The following is an 18,114-nucleotide window of genomic DNA, read 5'->3' on the forward strand; positions in this document are numbered from 1 at the left end:
AATTTTGTATCTTGGATTAACTGAGAGCTTGGCTTTTAATTGAATCTTCGTGTTAAGTCACTTAAGGACTAGAGTGATCTTTCATTTATCTCACCAGAAATTTTAATGAAGTGCTGGGTTAAGGTTAGATCTCATCTTACTTTAAGTTTTGCTTACCTCAGCTTACACTAAAATTTACTACTGATTGAGACCTAAAAAATGAACATATTTTGTACATTCTGATGAAATGGCTTCATTTTACTGTAGTAAAATTATCATCCAGACAGTTTCTTGCTATTTCAAATGTAAAACGACTCTGACTAATTTAAATACATTGTGCCTTTTCTTTGCAACATTAACTGCATTAATAATCCACAATACCATGTCCTCTCTGGGGAAAAAAAAAAAAAAAAAAAATACCTGGTTAACATAAATTTAAAAGCATCTGCCTTTAGTAGTTACCCTATTTCACCTTAATGCAGAGATTATGCCAAAGTTTCAAAACCCCTGCTTGAGGTTAAATAGTTAAAGAAACAAATTATGAGTAAAAATTTACTTTTCATTACAGCTAAAACTCAAGCATCATTTGGACAACATTCAACTGTCATATACATCATTAATGTTCATAATTACGCTCTCCCTCCAAACACGTTTTAAACAAATACAGTAAAAAAAACCCAACAACCACGACCAAAAAAAACCCCCCAAAAAAACCCCCAAAACACCCCAACCAAAACACAAAATTACAAACAAAAAAGTTAAATGGTGGATTTCTACATGGTGTATTTCCCCACATCCAGTTAATATATACATACAATGCATTATGGATTGTCTAGGGATTATTAGTCCTTAAGAACACAAAAATGCCAGAAGTAACCTGACACTTCCATCAAGGGAAAGAACGGTGGAGAGTCTCTGATGCTCAACAATTCCCAATGTCACTATGATTTCTCACATTCTGGTAAGGACACTATATAAGGAACACACCATCACTTTCCCAACAAATGGATCTGCTGACATAAGACTAAAACTATCAGCTGATGACAACTAATGCTGATGTAAGGGAACAGCTTCTGTGCATTTAAAGTGAAGGAATTCAAAGATTAGTGCCAAGCAAACACTCGTGGTCCAAGTTTCACCCTACAAATTTCAGGCCATTTGACTATCAAAACAGTCAACAGAAGGTGCAAAAACCTGCAAAAACCAATAAACAAACACAGGCACTTCATAAGGGTATGACAAAATCCTGTCATGCTCATTCCCATTTCTAGAATTCCTGTGGCAACAAACCCAACTTAACTTTCTCCACAAAGACTGCAAAATACATTCTAAAAGCTTTTGTCTTTATGTACATAAGGGATCTTTTTCTTTTCTGGTAAGTGTGTAAAATTCAGCTCCCCTTAGCCAATATAGGAGAGTGGTTCAAATTAATATGACTTTCCCAAGAGGAGCTTAAATAAGACATAAAAAGTAGCCAGCCCACGGCTATACAGCCTACATGTGCACATATCTGTACATAAGGACCACCCCCGTAAGCACCTGCATCTCCTCCAATTTTAAAAGCTAAAAGTAGCTACAAGTGGCACTCTGTTTCCTCCACTATAAGCAAACTGTTATGCCATTTAAAGGCAAAGAATAAATTTAATCAAATTGGAGTTATCTGCTAATAAAACACTTATACACTATGCACTTTCTGTTAGTAAATGTGGAGGTTTTCTTGGAACATTCAGAGAACATGACAAAGTATAACTACATAAGCTAAAGTTTTTCCATGCTAGACTGGTTGTCACAAAACTATAAAGGATTACAGAGAGACCTATCCACTTTAGATCACCACAAGCTGTGGAGTCTAGCATGAAAGAGCACATATTAATATTTAGTTTTTATTCAGAGAGTCTTGAGGAGAGATCTGTAAGGTTCCTTTTTGGAATACTAATTTTTTCATACAACTTCATGAATAAGCAAAACTTCTGAAGCTGAGATGTCTCAGCCCAGGTTGGAATCAGATCTTGCTAGGAAACAGACCAAGAGGAATCAGGGAGAGGAAAAAGCTGCAGCACTTAACCATATCTCCAAAGAGGTCCAGAAGACCCAATTCTAGACCATCATTCTTAGCTTCCTGAATGGGCTGACAAAATAGCATACCTTTGACTATCGCTTCAGCTGGCATCTTTATAAATATAGTGTCCATTATTCCCTGTCACAGACGCACCAAAATTGTGGCACATACTAAGCAATAAATGTTAATCCCTTTATAAATAACTCCAAGTTCCAGGATCAATGTACTACGGAAAAAGAAGATCCAAATCTACTCCGTATTTTTCTTTTCTCTAGCATTTTGTTAAAGTAAATGTGTAAATGACTAGTTCATAGAATCATAGCCTAGTTAGTTGTTGGATAACCTGCCATTTACAATAAGCAACAGGGACTAAGAAACAGAGTGAAAACTCAGGGATTTTATTTTCCTGTCATCAGCAATAAAAAGTAACAAAGACAGCTTCTTAGCCCTTTATGCCTCCACAGGCATAAAGAATTTAATCTCACGTTCACAGATTGCATGCACACCAAGAGCATGAACCACGAAAAGAAAACACACAAAGAACCACTGGGGGGGCAACTCCACAGAAGCACAAAGGCCTCTGACAGATGAGTACAGGTCAAGCATAGATGCAGCAAGGAGAGCTATCTAACTGATTTACCGTCTGCTGAGCCTTTAAGCTCCGACACTGTCCTTCAGTAACCCTTTGGTGGAAGTTGCAAAATGTCTTTTAGAAAACAACACCCACCATTCATGTTCTGTGCTAGAACAACAGATGATACATTCCTGTGCGTTACAAAAACACTTGGCAAATAAGAGATGAAGCAACATGCTATCTGGTATGTATTAATACATTCATTTACCCAAAAAGGATTACATTCACTAAATTAGTAATCTGAACAAGAGAATGTTTTAATTTACAACTCTATTTTCTATCTGAAGTCTATCTTTGATTCCTTGCTCAATTAGCTTTCTGGCTTAGACTCAGGAAACTTATTCATAGGGTACAGGAATAAAAATTAAGTGTATGAGTATCATGAGACCTCCAAGAGTTCATACGAAAACCCTGTACCTACATAGGGCAGACAAAACATAACAGGAGTGTTACATTTACAGAAATTGACCCAGGACATCAGTTTTACTTACCAGACGGGAAGTGGGGATATTTGCAAGAACAAACAAGCACACAGTAAGTACCATTGTTTAACAGTTGTACACATTACAAGGCAGACTGAAATCAACCGGCATACTGTGCACTGTGCAGAAGTAATTTATTCTTACAGTATCACAAATTGCAATGACCTAGCTAATTTTCCAATGAAAAAGTGGGAATGAAAGTTTAGACACAGACACCAATTCATACCATCACATAACGTTCATTTTCAAAATTAAATTTAAAGTATATGAAAAAAACTTGCTAACAAAACCAGACACAAGTAAAATTATCAGTCTTATTAAAGGAGATGGTCACTATTACAGTGATAGTGATACAGTCGTAGTATAATGCATAAATACATAATGATACTTCTAATTAAAAACATACAAAACCACATCAGCATTAGGAAACTGCAGTATGTACTGCTGAATGACAGCCTAGGGAGTAAACTCTTTAAAGTACATGCATATGTAATAGCATACTGTTTCTTACCGTACTTCTATCCTTCAAGAGCTTTTCTATCACTTCAATTAACATTTCCTTTTGCTCTGGATCAAGACTAGAAGGAAAATGAAAGGTTTTTTTACTCATTTGGTCAGACATATCCAAAATTAAAAGAGGTTATGTTTGTTGACCTTTAGACACAAGCTGGGAACCAAGAGCATTGAAGAAACCACTTCCAGAAAAATCAAGGATTCCAAAGAACTGAATGTAAATGAACTTGACTGAAAATAAGGTTAATCACAGAATGTAGAACTGAACTGAAGGAGTATAAAATTAAATTATAAAGTTTATCTTTATGTCATACCACTTATGTGTGTTCTCTAAGAATCTTAAAACTCATAAAAATATTAGGATTTACAAAAAATTAAGACAGGCCAACCCAATAGGCAGAACTTGACTGTGCTTACGTCACAAAGTTCTCACTGCTTTTGCAGAAGGGAATTTTAGCATGAATGAATTCAGCAGTGAATGAACATCAGGACACAGTAGAATCATAACTTTATTATCTAGTTATCAATGTAATGCTTCAAGTAAGACACTTTATGAACTTTACTCATTTTAGTCTGAAATATTGGAACTCAAATTTGGACATGGTATTTAAGTATACCCATACAAAACTGGTGTGCAAGCTGATGAAAAATAGACTGCTTAAAGTCCCACAGAAATAGTAAAACCAGAAGAAATACAAAAGTTGCAAACAACAATCTTTGTATTATCCTTTCCATATTCAAAGTGTACAAAAAAGTTTGCCAGAAACTTTTGTTATTGTCAAACTTGCTTCTTAGGTAGGCAAGGACCAACTTTCCATTCCAGCTGCTGCTTCACCATGGATCTATAGAGCATGGAAGAATCCAAACCCAAGGCAGAAGAAAACACAAAGTAGGTACAAAGAGCCATACAGATGTGTAGTTCTATGCCTTTGAAAATTCATTTCAACATGGGTACAGTTACAGATAAGTAAGGAATTATTTGGTCATTATCGTACACTTCAGTTTTAACGCTGAGCGACGAGCTGCCCTAACACACAGTATATCCTTCACAGATACGGATTCACAAGGTATCTAACTGCATACTACTTTCCTAAGGCTCTAATATCTAGCAATACTAGAATGTGCTAAATGGGCAGCAAAACTTTGTTAGAAGCCACCATCAGCATAAGCGAAGCAATAGCACATTGTTGCATAAGTACTTTTATGATCACCTTTTGTTCCAACTTCTATTTTTGTCAAAAAGGTTTACTGGATCTTCTGCCAAGGACCCAAATCTTTAGAGGAAAAAGATGAAAGTCCTTCTAATAGGCCTTATTTCAGTTTTTTAAAATCGGCATAAAATTTGAGAGAAAGCAGTAAGTACTTCTTACTGAGCAACTTTGTGTTACTAAGAAACTTTGAAAAATACCATATACTATATATATAATTTTGTTATACCATCAAGAAAATCTTCAGTAAGAGCTCTGACAACTGAATTCACATTCTTCCCCTTCCTCTTTCCTGATGTTTTACATAAGGAAGGAAGCATTCTTGGAATGAAAATGAAAGAACAGGCTGAAGAGTTCAAAGTGATCTGCTCCCATTATGGCATCTACTCGTAACAGCATGGAATATTAATACTAGTGATGGGACTTTTCAAAAGTCCTCTTCAAAATCTCACTACAAGCACGTGCAAGGACGTGGTAGAGTTTTTTACTGATAGACAGAAGATATTAATAGCTTTGAAATGATCTCTAAGAAAAATAAGCAAGAGGTCTGACATTTGCAATGATAAAATTACTCCAATGTACCTGGCAATGTTGATAGCATTGGACACAAATGTTGCTGTTCACACTATGCCTGAAATCTTTTCTGTTTGATATGTAAGCTTCCTGCTGTTAAGATTGATTGAACCACTAATGAACAAGCTCTTCTAGGTCAGACATCCATCCAAACACCATGACACTAAATGCAACGAAGATTGGAGTATCGAACTTGCATCCAGAAATCTGAATGGACCACTAACTGAACTACAGGATGATCAAACAGGTAGAGAAGTCATGGAAACCAAAAAGTAAGTGGAGCACACAGGCACTATTAAACTGTTACTTCTTACTCAAATGCTTGCAGAAGATGGAGTAGTTAAGATTTAGGAGCCTATATCAATTGTTGAATGATCTTCACATCAAAAATCCATCCCCTCCAGAATTCTGATTTTGACTAACCTCAGAGTCTTCAGAAATTACTTGCTTATTACAAACAGGCCACTGAACTGTGGAGCTACCAGCCATGAGCCTTGTTGAAACATCTGCTCACACTGCCTATTAAAGACTCTTATTTCCAGGGAAGCCTACTGGACCTGCCTGTGGACAGGTTTTAACTTGACAGCCTCTTCACCAGTTCCCAGTACTGCTGCTTCTTCAAGTGATGCAAAAAGCTATACTCTCTCTCTCGGTCCTGCAGTAAATCAATGCTATCAGATACGGCATTTGTACAAGTAAATTTTGAAAACATGACAATAAAAGTTCACAAGCTTTCTATAAGCAGTTCCAAAATCCTACTACCAAGGACACAACTGTTGGTTACAACTTCACTCATAAGTAACTATGAAGCTTATTCTAGTCCAGGTAAGATGGAATTTGCAGCCACAACAGTTTGAAAACTAAGCTGAAATAGGGTAGATTTAGATTAGATAGTAGAAAGAAATTCTCACCATGAGGGGGATGAGACAGTGGGGGGTGGAAAGGTGTCCCTGCCCACAGCAGCGGGTTGGAACTAGATGATCTTAAAGTCCTTTCTAACCATAACTATTCTATGATTCTATAATTTGTCACCTGCAAACTACAGTGCTGCAAACTACAGCAAATGTCATCAGGATGAAAGATACAGACACTAAACACAGAAATCTTCAATTCTGAGTATACCTATCAAAATAGTTGCTACACAGATGACAATAATTGGCATATTAAAACCAAAAGATGGTGTATCAGTTTATTTTATCTCTTCATAGTTATCCTGTTATTCTAGCAGGACACTTGCCTGGATTCCAACCAGATCAAGTAACAGAATGCCTACAGACACTTTATAAGATCTGATATAACTGAGACACATCAACCCCACTATTACGTCTTAATAAACATAGCCCACAACTATCTTAAAATTGCTTTCCAGTATTTGTCAGAATCACTTACCTGTACAGCTTTTGGATTGCATGGGCTGCATTCTTCCTCACATAAGGAGATAAATCAGAAGAGGCTTCTTTAATAGCAAGCATCATAATAGGAACAATAATTGGGACACGGATACTGGATAAAACTCTCAAAGCACTTGCACGGATTAACTGATTAGGATCCTAAAGAATGGAAGAGGAGGAGGGAAATAAGATAGTGCAGAAATGCATCATTAAATTCTCTCCCGTGTTTACACTAATTGGTCACTGCACATAAAAGCATGTAAATCTGACTATCAGTCAGGTTTACAAGCAAAATATAATACTAATAAAATGCGACAAATTTCACACAAGAAAAGTAAAACAAATTAAGAAAGAAAACACTGAAACGCTATGAAAATTTGGAAATCTGGCAAAGGAAAACGTTAACATTCACTTTCCCAAGCACAATATAGGAATAACGGATAAAAACGTACTAATATTTTATTTAATGATCTGATACATTTTCTGCAATTCAAGTGGAATTCAGATCTTCAGAAAATACAACTGGTTTATTACTTAAATATAAGAACTGTCCAATGAAAATGCAGTCCTGTTGCAACAGTCCCACTCAAGTTCTTGACGTAATATCCATTTTATGCTTTACTGAAAGAAATAAATTGAAATCAGTAAGAAAATTAATTTTAAGCTAAATGTTTTGAGACTCCTATTTCCTACTCTCCTTTCTTTCGTCCCAGTACTCACTCCCCTTTTAAAATGCTAGGGTTAGCTTGGAAATCCAATAATAGCACAAAAATCTGTATTTGGATGAATTGTTATGTAAATCTCACCTGTTGATCATGGGCTTGGGGCACAGGGAAAAATGTTACTTAATCAAGTACCAAATCCTCTAAAATCTAGCAAACTGAAATTGCAGCAGCATTAATTCAGTGTACTGTCTGCCAGAAGGGCACTTCCCAAAGAACATTTCGCACATCCTCATAATTAGTATTAGTTCATCTAAGCTCCCAAAATTCCTACATATTAGCAGCTTCTGAGTAGTATCTGGATGGAAAAGCACTTAATTTGGCAGTTCTGGAAAAACAACTTGTTCCTACCAGAGTTTGCAAAGCTCATCTCCAATCATACAAGTTCAAAATATCCTAAAAAGTTCTAAATAGGGAAAAAAATCTGCAGGCATAAAGCTGAAATATAATCGTCATTAAAAAACCAGAAACAAGATGTTACAAAAAATTAATGGAGAGAATTAATTACATCTGGCTATCTTCCACAGCAGGCATAGTAATTTCCTTAGTTGCCAAAGATCTCAGCTAGCTTGGAGTCTACCTCCTTGCCACACCGCCACTTCTTTTTGACTTACTCAGCCACAACATTTGACCTACCCCCTACCCATTTTTCCCACTACCCACAGCTCTTTAAAAAATTAAGCCATGAGAATTATTCACTGTATACATATATAATTAAAAACATAAGATACAAAGTCATTTGAATTTTAGTTTTTCATGGCAGTCACAGATAATAAAGGTAGTACACATGATATTGAGATAAAAGCTGGAAGGAAAGGGGCAAAAAGCTCTCTAGTCAGTTGTGGGATGCTCCTACAGTCGCACACCTGGTGCTCCGATTGCAGCATTTTCCGACAAGATGCAAGGTCTAGGTCTGTGACATGACAGAAATTCATCATGAACCTAGAGTAGCCTTACAAGAAGAGCATAAGAAAAAATAAAATCCTCAGCACTCTCTTATAATAAAAATCAGCCAAGTTGAAGGACAGAGACTTACTAAGTATTTTGTCCATGATCTCACTTCAAAAGTAATCCTAATCTTCATTCTCTAATCCCATTTCCCATTGTGATCTGAATTTGAGCGAAGCAATACAAAATGCTAAAAGGAACACAGATGGTTCAGGGTAATAACAGGGTCTTCTTTCCACATGTATAAAGTACCTTGTAAAAACAGTATTCCAGGAATTAAATGTTGGGCACATGAATTTGAGAGCACCAATCTGCTGCTTTTCTTTAGTGAAGTAATTTTACTTTGTGCAGGTTCAACGAGGTTTCAGACAACACAAAAAACTTCGTCAATGACTTATCTTAAAAGTACTTTATCAGATGCAGGTATTTATACACTTTAGTTTACCAGACTACACTTACAAAGATATTTTTACTTTTGTAATACCAGCTCAGAATTCTCTATGAAATGTTGTTTAGTAGCCACTCACTTTTAAAGCACGCTGGAAAGTACTGATGGACAATAATGCTAGATCTTGCTGTTCCTCTGCATAACGCATCAGATAAACATATACAAGCTTTTTTATCTGAAAAGAAAAACACAGTGAATATCATTATCAGAAAGTTGTAGAATTCTATAAAACTAAATCCTAGACTACACATTTTCACCAACATTTTCTTCTTTGAAGGAAGAGTTAACATATCACTGGATTACTTACGTACTTCTCAAATGTCTTAAGATTTACTGTAATCCTTTTAATAGAAACTCCCCCAGGTGCTGCAATATTGCCTAATTAATGATACAAACAGATGAAGGCTAATAACACAAAGTACTGCTTTATATTATCAACTAGTAAATAAAGACTTGAATAACTTAAGAAGCTGACACGTGGCAAATGACACCTGAGCATTCCTCATGGATTTTTTCTTATGGAAGATAGGTTAAACTGCAATAGCCAAGGATTTCAACAAGCCCATTTTACTTTACTCTGAAATTCAAAATCAATCACTTTAATATATTTGAAAGAGAATATAACTTCCAGCTGAAGTGTGGAAATTTACACTATTTAAATCTGATTAAAAGAGCACTTCTGACTACACCTCAGACAAAAGCAAAAGGTATTAGATCCAGATTTGCCTGACTACAAGCATCCAAAAGATGCAGCCAATATATGTATACTACAAAGGATGTGATGTTCAAAGATTAAGAAAGCCTCAGTATGATTTTGGGGGAGGAGGGTATTCAATTTAGTTCACTTTACCCCCTCATGGTTACTGTATGCCCAGGAAGCAGTGAAAACATCTTTTACCTTTGAGTTGTAAACCAACTATTGGGGTCTATAATGGAAAATTCTGAAAGACCCTCAACTACAGCTGTGCTATAATTACTGTCACTATCAGAAGATGTATCTTTGTGCCAATTCTGGCAAAAAGCGTAATATTAAATCACAGAAGGTTACACCATACTAAATTCTTTGTTGTTCAGCTATAGACAAGCAGCAATCAACATTGACCACAAGAGGCCTACGCACTGAATGACTGCAGGTGTGCAAAGAAAGCCTCCTTTCCTTGAAACCACTGTGTGACTAGAAATGGAAGCACTTAGAGCTTCGTGACTACACTATTCTTTTACCATTTACCTTCATTCAATGTTAAAATGCTCCGTTCTATAAAACTAATCATAACAGGGACACATTAGGACTGAGGAACAGAGGCAGATTTGTTTAATTAGTTTATCAATATAAGCACATCAAACTCCATGAGTTATTGACCAAGACTTATTTTCGTTCTATACCACCAATTGTTTATTAGGTCACTTTTTGTATCCTTACCAACCATGACATGATGCACATAATCAAGTTGAGGTCAGTGTGTACTTCTAAAAACAAAAAATCACAAGGTACTTCTGTAAACAATAAGATGCCCTTTGCTTCCCTGAAAACAAATGAACGTGTTCTACTGCTTCTTCACCTCCATTTCCCTGTATCAGAGCATTCAGCCCCGATTTAGAAAAACCCAAAAAACCAAAAACCAACCAAAACCAAAAACACACACACACACACAAAAAAAAAAAAAAAAAAAAAACAAACACAAAGAAAGGCACAAACCAAAACAACAAGACCAAACAGAAGCTATTTCTGGGCAGGAAAGTTACTTAGACACAAAGTCACTCAGATGAACTCAAGTATTTTATGCTAGTGCATTGTAGCAACTTGTACAGACAGATTTGTGTAAGAAATCTTAAGGACGTTTAGCAAAACATTTTCAGAAAACAGTGTCAGGATCAATACACTAAGAATCTGACTTAATCCACTAAGTTTCCATCATTTCAAAATCATCCTAGTAACTGGACCACGGTAAAGGTTTCCGAGACCCTGAAGTGCTAGGGTCTAGCACTAGATGGCTATACGGCTACATTACGACCTAAACTTATTATCTAACTAACTTTGATAAATTAGCCAGCTGGCTTTACTGAACACCCTGTTCTCTTTTCAGTTTAACAGTCTCTTCCCACATAAATATGCTAGCTACTCAACAGTGGGAAAAAAGTAACGAGGGAAGTTTAACTACAGCATAGAGGAAGATGTGTGAATTCATGGAACTATTTGTTCTAAAATGCAAGAAAAGGCCCATAAAATATATAAACAGTGAAAGGCTTCTGCTAATTAAAGTTAGGTTATGTGTTGAAACCTTGTCTGCACACCCACAAAGAAGCACAGAGACACAAGGAGAGTGGAGGGGTGTTTGCAATTAACACCCTGCCTTAGTTTCTCCCAAGCCCACAGCAGGAACCATCAGTCCAGAGGTGCAGAGAAACACAGCTGGAGCAGGAACTAAAATTTAAGTCTCAGAGAAAAGGACATCCTGTCAGGCCCCTCCTCAGGACCTCCTCAGCTCCCACATTGGGGTGTTAAACGCATCAAGAGTCAACACCAGAGCACCTTTCAGGCTGAGGGGCTTTTCTGCATACCTGTATGGGACACAGATAAAGACAGAAGACTGAAGTGTGACTCTAGCAATTGGAACAGGACCTCCAGTCGTAAGGGTCCTTAAGCCCATTGTGGCCAGCACCTGGAACAAGTGAGGGTCTGGCTGCCACAGGCCAGGAGGCCCATGAGCATGTGTGCAAGCAACTGAAGAGACTGAAGTACATGAAACCACGTGCCTGTGGTGCCAGTGACTGGAATGGTTGCAGGTGTACCAGTGGATCAAGCTGCAGTAGCTAGCAAGTAGGCAAAGTGGTCTTGGAAGGAGGTACATAAAGGTGGGGACATCTAAGGGCAAGACCACAGGAAGAGATGGCTACAGCATAGACCAAGGCAATGCCATCAGCTGCCAGAGAAACCCGATGGTCTGTGGGTCTCGAGGCGGCAAGAACCATGTGTTTGTGTGCATCTCTCTAAGGACATAACCTCTGGTTAGCAGAGGACCAGGGGAGTTCTGCCCAGGTGCAGTTGTGTGTGCACAGACATCCACACACCAGTGTGCCTAATGGCAAGACCATGATGGGGTAGCTACTGGGGGACCAGGAGAGTACTGGTTTACATCTGTTCATTATGTGTACAGCAGTTTGTATCAGCAACTGAAATTGGGCTGCAGCCTTAGGGGCTCACGTACCCAGGTGCCAGCAAAGAGGGTGACTGGGATCCAGGGGCCAGTTACTAGGCAGACCACGCCTGAGCTGTTGGGTGGATCCACACTGTACATATGTATGCATACATATTTTCCCACTAGCAGACCTTTATCTTGAACTGCCAAGCTGCTGGTGCTGTTTGTGTTCATGTCACTACCCTGTATCAATTTATATGGCTGTCTCTCTACATGGGTATTTCTTGTGTGTATATACACACAAAACATGTGTGAGCGTGAACACCTATTGGGAATACAATCCAAGTTTCACTACTGGCGCTGAGGTAGCCTTGCCTCTGTTTGGCTAGCTGTTCCAGCCCTCTCAGTTAAAAGCACTCAAGATGAGTCATATTGCTAAAAGCACTCCTCTTTGGTGTAAGATTTCTCTGTTTAAAACTGGACTCAGAGTACTCATAACTTACAAACACAAATTAAAAAGGAAGAGAACATTTAACTAATCTCATTCTTTGCCTCATTTCCTTTCATCGCTTATTATAAGTATAGTTAAAATTTCTAAAATTATTTTAATACAGTAAATTCTGAAAGGCTCCTAATTGTCATCTTTGCACATTTATGCCTCCTTGAGTTACCAGAGCTCAGTATTCAGCCTCAGCCAAATATATTTTTTCCATTCTTTGAAAGAATGTGAAGTTTTAAAGTAGCAGCTAAATAGCTTTTTTTAACACTAAAATTAGACTCAAACCTGACTTCCACTATCCATCTGTGTCAAATAGGAAGGAAAACAGACGTATTTGTGATCTGCTATATTGCAGCGCATTAGAGAGAGACGGAACTTTGCTTAAGTGATTATTGCAGGAAATGTAACTTTCAGTGTTATAAACCACAAAAAAGCAACTTTTCATTCCCATTAATAATAGCAACTGAAGTACCTATTTCCAGGAGAGAAAGGAAGAACTGGAGCATGCATTCAATCGACCCAGGGCTTCAAACCACTATTTTTTGCATTTTTCCTAAGTTATGATCCTGTGCAGTAGAAAGTAACTAATATCATTACATGCTTGTTCTGCTTTCCTCAAACTGATGCTTGTTGGTCACTACACAGTCTGGAACTACAAACTTAGATGTTATTTCCATCCAAATCTCATTTGTCAAGTCAACTATAACTCTGACATCACTGCACTGGAGCTGACAGTATATACATAGTACCGGTAGTGAGCATCAGAGTAACATTTTCTTCATAAACTTATGGTTGTACAACTTTCTAATGCAAATGCTGCTTTAGATATCTTTGAGGCACATAGTAAGCCTGTGGATTTAAACACATCATAGTTGACCACAATCTCCATTTTTTTAACTTCCCTGAAATTTGAATTTTCACCAGTACAGGATGGATTCTTTTTCTTGCTTTCTTATGAGGAAAAAAGGTTAAAAAGATACATAAGCAAGCTACTTTCTGTGTCTAACACCAGGTATTGCAGCAAAACCAGACTCCTAAAATAAAATGGATGGTAAACAGCATGAAAAGAAAAACTTAATATTTCTGCTACTGTTTGTATATATGTAAATCCTGAAAATTATTAAACACATTTTCTTTTAATATCATACAATTTAGTGCAAGCTGAGTAAATTTACTCAAGCAACTCGACTCAAGAAATTAGCTTCTGTAGCAGGTAATTCTGAATCAGATTCTTCATCAGCTGGTTTCACAGGAAGTTTAAATTCTTCTTGTCTGTCCTTTCTTACACTCCTCCCATAATTCTTCATATAAAAGAAACTCATGAATGTAAACAAAGATGCCTATATGACTTTGCTTTAAAGTGTCTATGTCTTGCAAAACATAAAGTAACCCAAAGATTTGAGATTACACTGCATATTAGCAAAAACTTCTTCTCTGCTCAAGATGGGACCTATTCCCCCATCTCAAATAGTCATACCTCTCCAAAGATTCCGAGACTTGAAATCTACTTTTTTGTAATCTTCTGGACTCGCATGCATTCATATTAATGAAGCATTAAACAAATTATCTGGACTAAATTATCAAAAGAATCAACACACTTCATTAGTAACATCACATTTTGCCTAACCACAAATTCATAAAGACTAGTTTAACCAAGTTAAAGTGATCTTACTGTGCAATCCTAATGCTGATACACTCCTTTTATAAATATACTACATAGAACAGTGAAAACTTTTTTACCCAACTCTTACCTCTCAGCCTTGATCTGCAATACAGGTTTCCAAATGCAATGTAGCACAAGCCTTACTCAAACTTTGCAAGCAGCACCACCCTTCAGATAAACTAATAACTTTTCCCAGAATTACCACCTCACACTTGCACAAACTTTCTCTAAGCAATCAATTTTAAAAACGTACATAGTTGTTATTCCTCCCTCCAAATCACCCAGTACATTTCCTTTATTTACACGTTAAAATATGGCCATAATGCTGTCACTGAAACTGAACCCTGGGAAATTCTATTATTAAAAAATACTAGAGATGTTATAGTTAATGTTGAAGTCAGATACAATTAGATAAAATTTTCATAAACAGACTTCCCATAACAGTATGCTTAATGAACTGTAGGAATATATGAGCTGTACCTCTATATTTTTACTGGCAACATTCTTCACAACAGCAGGAAAGAGCTCAGAAGCATTTTTTCCCTTTGCAACCATCTAAAAAAAAAAAAAAAAAAAAAAAAAAAAAGAAAAAGGAAAAATTTTAGTATTGTAATAAGTTATTAGAGTGGGTTACTTTGGGGTGGGGATTTTTTGAGGGGGGAGGGTGTGTTGTTTTAAGACACAGGCATTTATTCCAGATCTGTATTTCAAACCTGATTTCTGTGAAATTGAGGCCAAAGCCTGATTTATTTTTTATTAACTATTAGACTTTACAGGATACTATCCATATTGCAAAACCCAAGTGCTAGCTGGTTACAAGTTTGGGGGGTGGAATCAATGAACTGGACTTTACCATAACAGACTGCAAATCATTTTTAGTACTTCAAAAATCACTTAAACCAAAGGTCTTGCTAATTTGAAAAGCTTTACAGAATTGCCTTTTGGAAGCTGTTATAAAAACAACAAAAAACCCACCCAAAAAACATCAGGAGAAGTTATACAAGCTTAAGTCGTGCTCCTTTTCTATGGAATAATCTTCACATGCAACAGAACCAAGGAAAGGAAAAAAAAATAAAATAGACAACACTTCAAAAAACAAAGCAAGATTGTTTTTCAGAGAAAGTTCAACACAAAAAGCCTTAAGTGTTTATACAGAACAAAACCCCAACAAAGTAAAAGCAAGACGACTCAACCCACTGATTTTGTCTTTCCTTGTTTTAAAGTAAGTTTTCTTATTTTATCTTACAGAAATCTGAGCCTAGGGCACATAGTAAATCATAAGATTGTCTCAATAAAGAGTACAAACAACAAAACCCCAACTTAGCTTTAGCTGTTGCATGAACAGCTTAAGGAGGAAGTTATTTATAAGAAAGCAAATATGTTAGAAGGAATAATATACTTCAATATACACTACAGCTGCCTTACTCTCTTATTTCTTAGATCTAATTCCAGCAGAATGTCTGCCAGTCCTTCACATCCAAGCTGCAAACACTAGAATTTCACGAACATGTTATATCAAGTTACAGTGCTGCTGAATATAGACTCAGAGCACCCCCAGCTATGGTCAAGGGCAGGATCCAGTCAACCAAATATTAAGCTAATCAGAAAGGACAAGAGCTCACTAAGGCAAGCAAATGTGGAGGGATCTAAGACAGGAACGTGAGTTTTGCAACTGCAGTTTCTGCTGTTCATAACTTGTTGTTCATGATATCACATTCCCACCATTACTCAACATTATACAGTTGATTAAACTTTGTATTCCTGACTCACAGGTCTGTTTCTGTTTTTCATCAATGAAACACATTAAGGGCATAAAGACCTAGGATCTCATGCAACAAAAGCAAGAAAATGCAAAAAGAGGCAATACCTCAACACACGGTAATTTCAAAGGTTAGAATAAAGAGTCTGGAAGAAGAAAGCAGGTAGTTGTAGTTCAAGCAAATACTTAGTGAGCCTTTCAAAATAGTTTCAGAGCAGTTGTCCAGCATGACTCACTTTAATCAACTCAACATCTTGCAGCTGTATTAAAGCACAGGAAGTAACAAACTAAGAAGCAAGCAGAATATCTGTATTTCTAGGGCTTTAACTAAAAATTACATTAAACCACTGCTTTCAGGATTGGGGCATCTTCCTAACAAATGCCATATTCAGAATCATAGAATGTTCTGGGTTGGAAGGGACCTTAAAGATCATTCAGTTCCAACCCCCCTACCACAGGCAGGAACACCTTCCACTAGACCAGGTTGCTCTAAGTGCTGTCCAACCTGGCCTTGAACACTGCCAGAGATGGGACATTCACAACTTCTCTGGGCACCCTGTTCCAGTGTCTCACCACTCTCACAGTAAGAGTTTCTTCTTAACATCTAATCTAAGTCTCCCCTCTTTCAGTTTAAAGCCATTCCCCCTTGTCCTGTCACTACATGCCCTTGTAAAAAGTCCCTCTCCAGATTTCTTTAGGCTGCCCTTCAGGCACTGGAAGGCTTCTCTAAGCTCAGCCCCGGAGCCTTCTCTTCTCCAAGCTTAACAACCCCAGCTCTCTCAGCCTGCCTTCACAGGAGAGGAGCTCCAGCCCCCTGATCATCTTTGTGGCCCTCCTCTGGATTCACTCCAACAAGGTCCACACCCCTTTTGTGCTGGGGGCCCCAGAGCTGGATGCAGTACTTCAAGTGGAGTCTCACAAGACCAGAGTAGCGGGGGAGAATCACCTCCCTTGAGCTGCTTGACCAGAGTCAAGCAGAACTTGGTAGCAAGATGCACTGCAGAGAAGTATCATGAATAAAATATTATCAATCACCTCATCTTAACACAACAGAGCTTATGTTTTTCAAAAATAGGGATGATCCTTAGACTTCCACGATAGGGTGTGACAGTATGACTTTATGCACTACTTGCATTATTTAACTGATCAACCATAGTAGCTCCAGTGTACCATGTAAATAAGTATTTAGGGTTTTAAAAGAGTGTATTTTGACTCATTAAGTTGTAACAATTGATGTAAATCCTCCTTAGCCCACGGATCATTAACCTGAAAGTACGTAATAGCTCTTTCCAAGTCTAAGGTCTATCATGTCATCCTTGTTGCTGTGCCTAGACATTCTCCAATTGTGTTGTCTTATACACCTGGAGCTCCTGAAGACAGAAATGTTCATTCTAAAGTATAATGTCAGGGTGTACTAAAGTTTCTTTGGGTTGGGTTTTTTGGGGTTTTTTGGGGGGGGGATTGGGAAGGGGGCTTGGGTCGAGGAGGTTTTTTGTTTGGTTGGTTTTGGTTTTTTTTTAATGAGACACACAGACATGGATGAAATTCTTTGTGAGAAATCAGGCATATGAATTAGTTTCCTGAATTTACACTTTGAAACCTTCAGGAACAAAATTCCACTGAGATTTTTCTCACAGATGTTAAGTTCAGACAGGTTTCAAGACATGGTACCAATAATATATTGGTTGTTGCAATATCAGTGTACGTTTTAAAAGAAATATCAATCATTATGTTTTCCTGCATACAGTAGAATAAACTTGGTTCTGTGCACACTTTAATTTCTAAACCAGCATAATCTTCCAAACATTGCAGTTATTACATGGCATGCATGTAAGGAAGAAACACTAAAGAAAAATAAATTGACTCAAAAACCAACCAACCAAAAAGGTCATTGATAATTAGTTACACATGTTTTAGCTGAAGTTGGGCTTAGCCACCTTGATGTAAGAGGGAGAGTGGTAGGATCAAAACTGGAACACTCCCAATGCTTGAAATTACATTGCTAAAAGTCAACCTCTGCAAAAGAGATATGGTTTTATTTGTTATGAACCTAATGAATAATCCCCTTCACCCACGCAGAGTTCACAAACTACCTTAAA

The 18,114-nt window shown here is 37.3% G+C and overlaps 1 protein-coding gene across 6 annotated transcripts in view; it reads right to left on the reverse strand.

Moving 5' to 3' along the window:
• AP3B1 (adaptor related protein complex 3 subunit beta 1) overlaps positions 1-18,114 on the reverse strand; it is a 156,665-nt gene that overhangs the window by 122,053 nt on the left and 16,498 nt on the right. For all 6 annotated transcript variants that reach the window (XR_003994986.1, XM_030511426.2, XM_030511423.1 and 3 more), the window contains 4 exons: positions 14,737-14,811; positions 9,037-9,132; positions 6,838-6,998; positions 3,666-3,732 (listed from right to left, as the gene is read on the reverse strand). Coding sequence is in view for 5 of the 6 variants with exons in the window: in XM_030511426.2 (XP_030367286.1) it covers positions 3,666-3,732; positions 6,838-6,998; positions 9,037-9,132; positions 14,737-14,811 (399 nt within the window). In the remaining variant the exon portion in view is untranslated. The remainder of the gene's footprint in view (positions 1-3,665; positions 3,733-6,837; positions 6,999-9,036; positions 9,133-14,736; positions 14,812-18,114) is intronic.

This window comes from Strigops habroptila, chromosome Z (genome assembly GCF_004027225.2).
Source record: "Strigops habroptila isolate Jane chromosome Z, bStrHab1.2.pri, whole genome shotgun sequence".
NCBI classification, from domain to species: Eukaryota; Metazoa; Chordata; class Aves; order Psittaciformes; family Psittacidae; genus Strigops; species Strigops habroptila.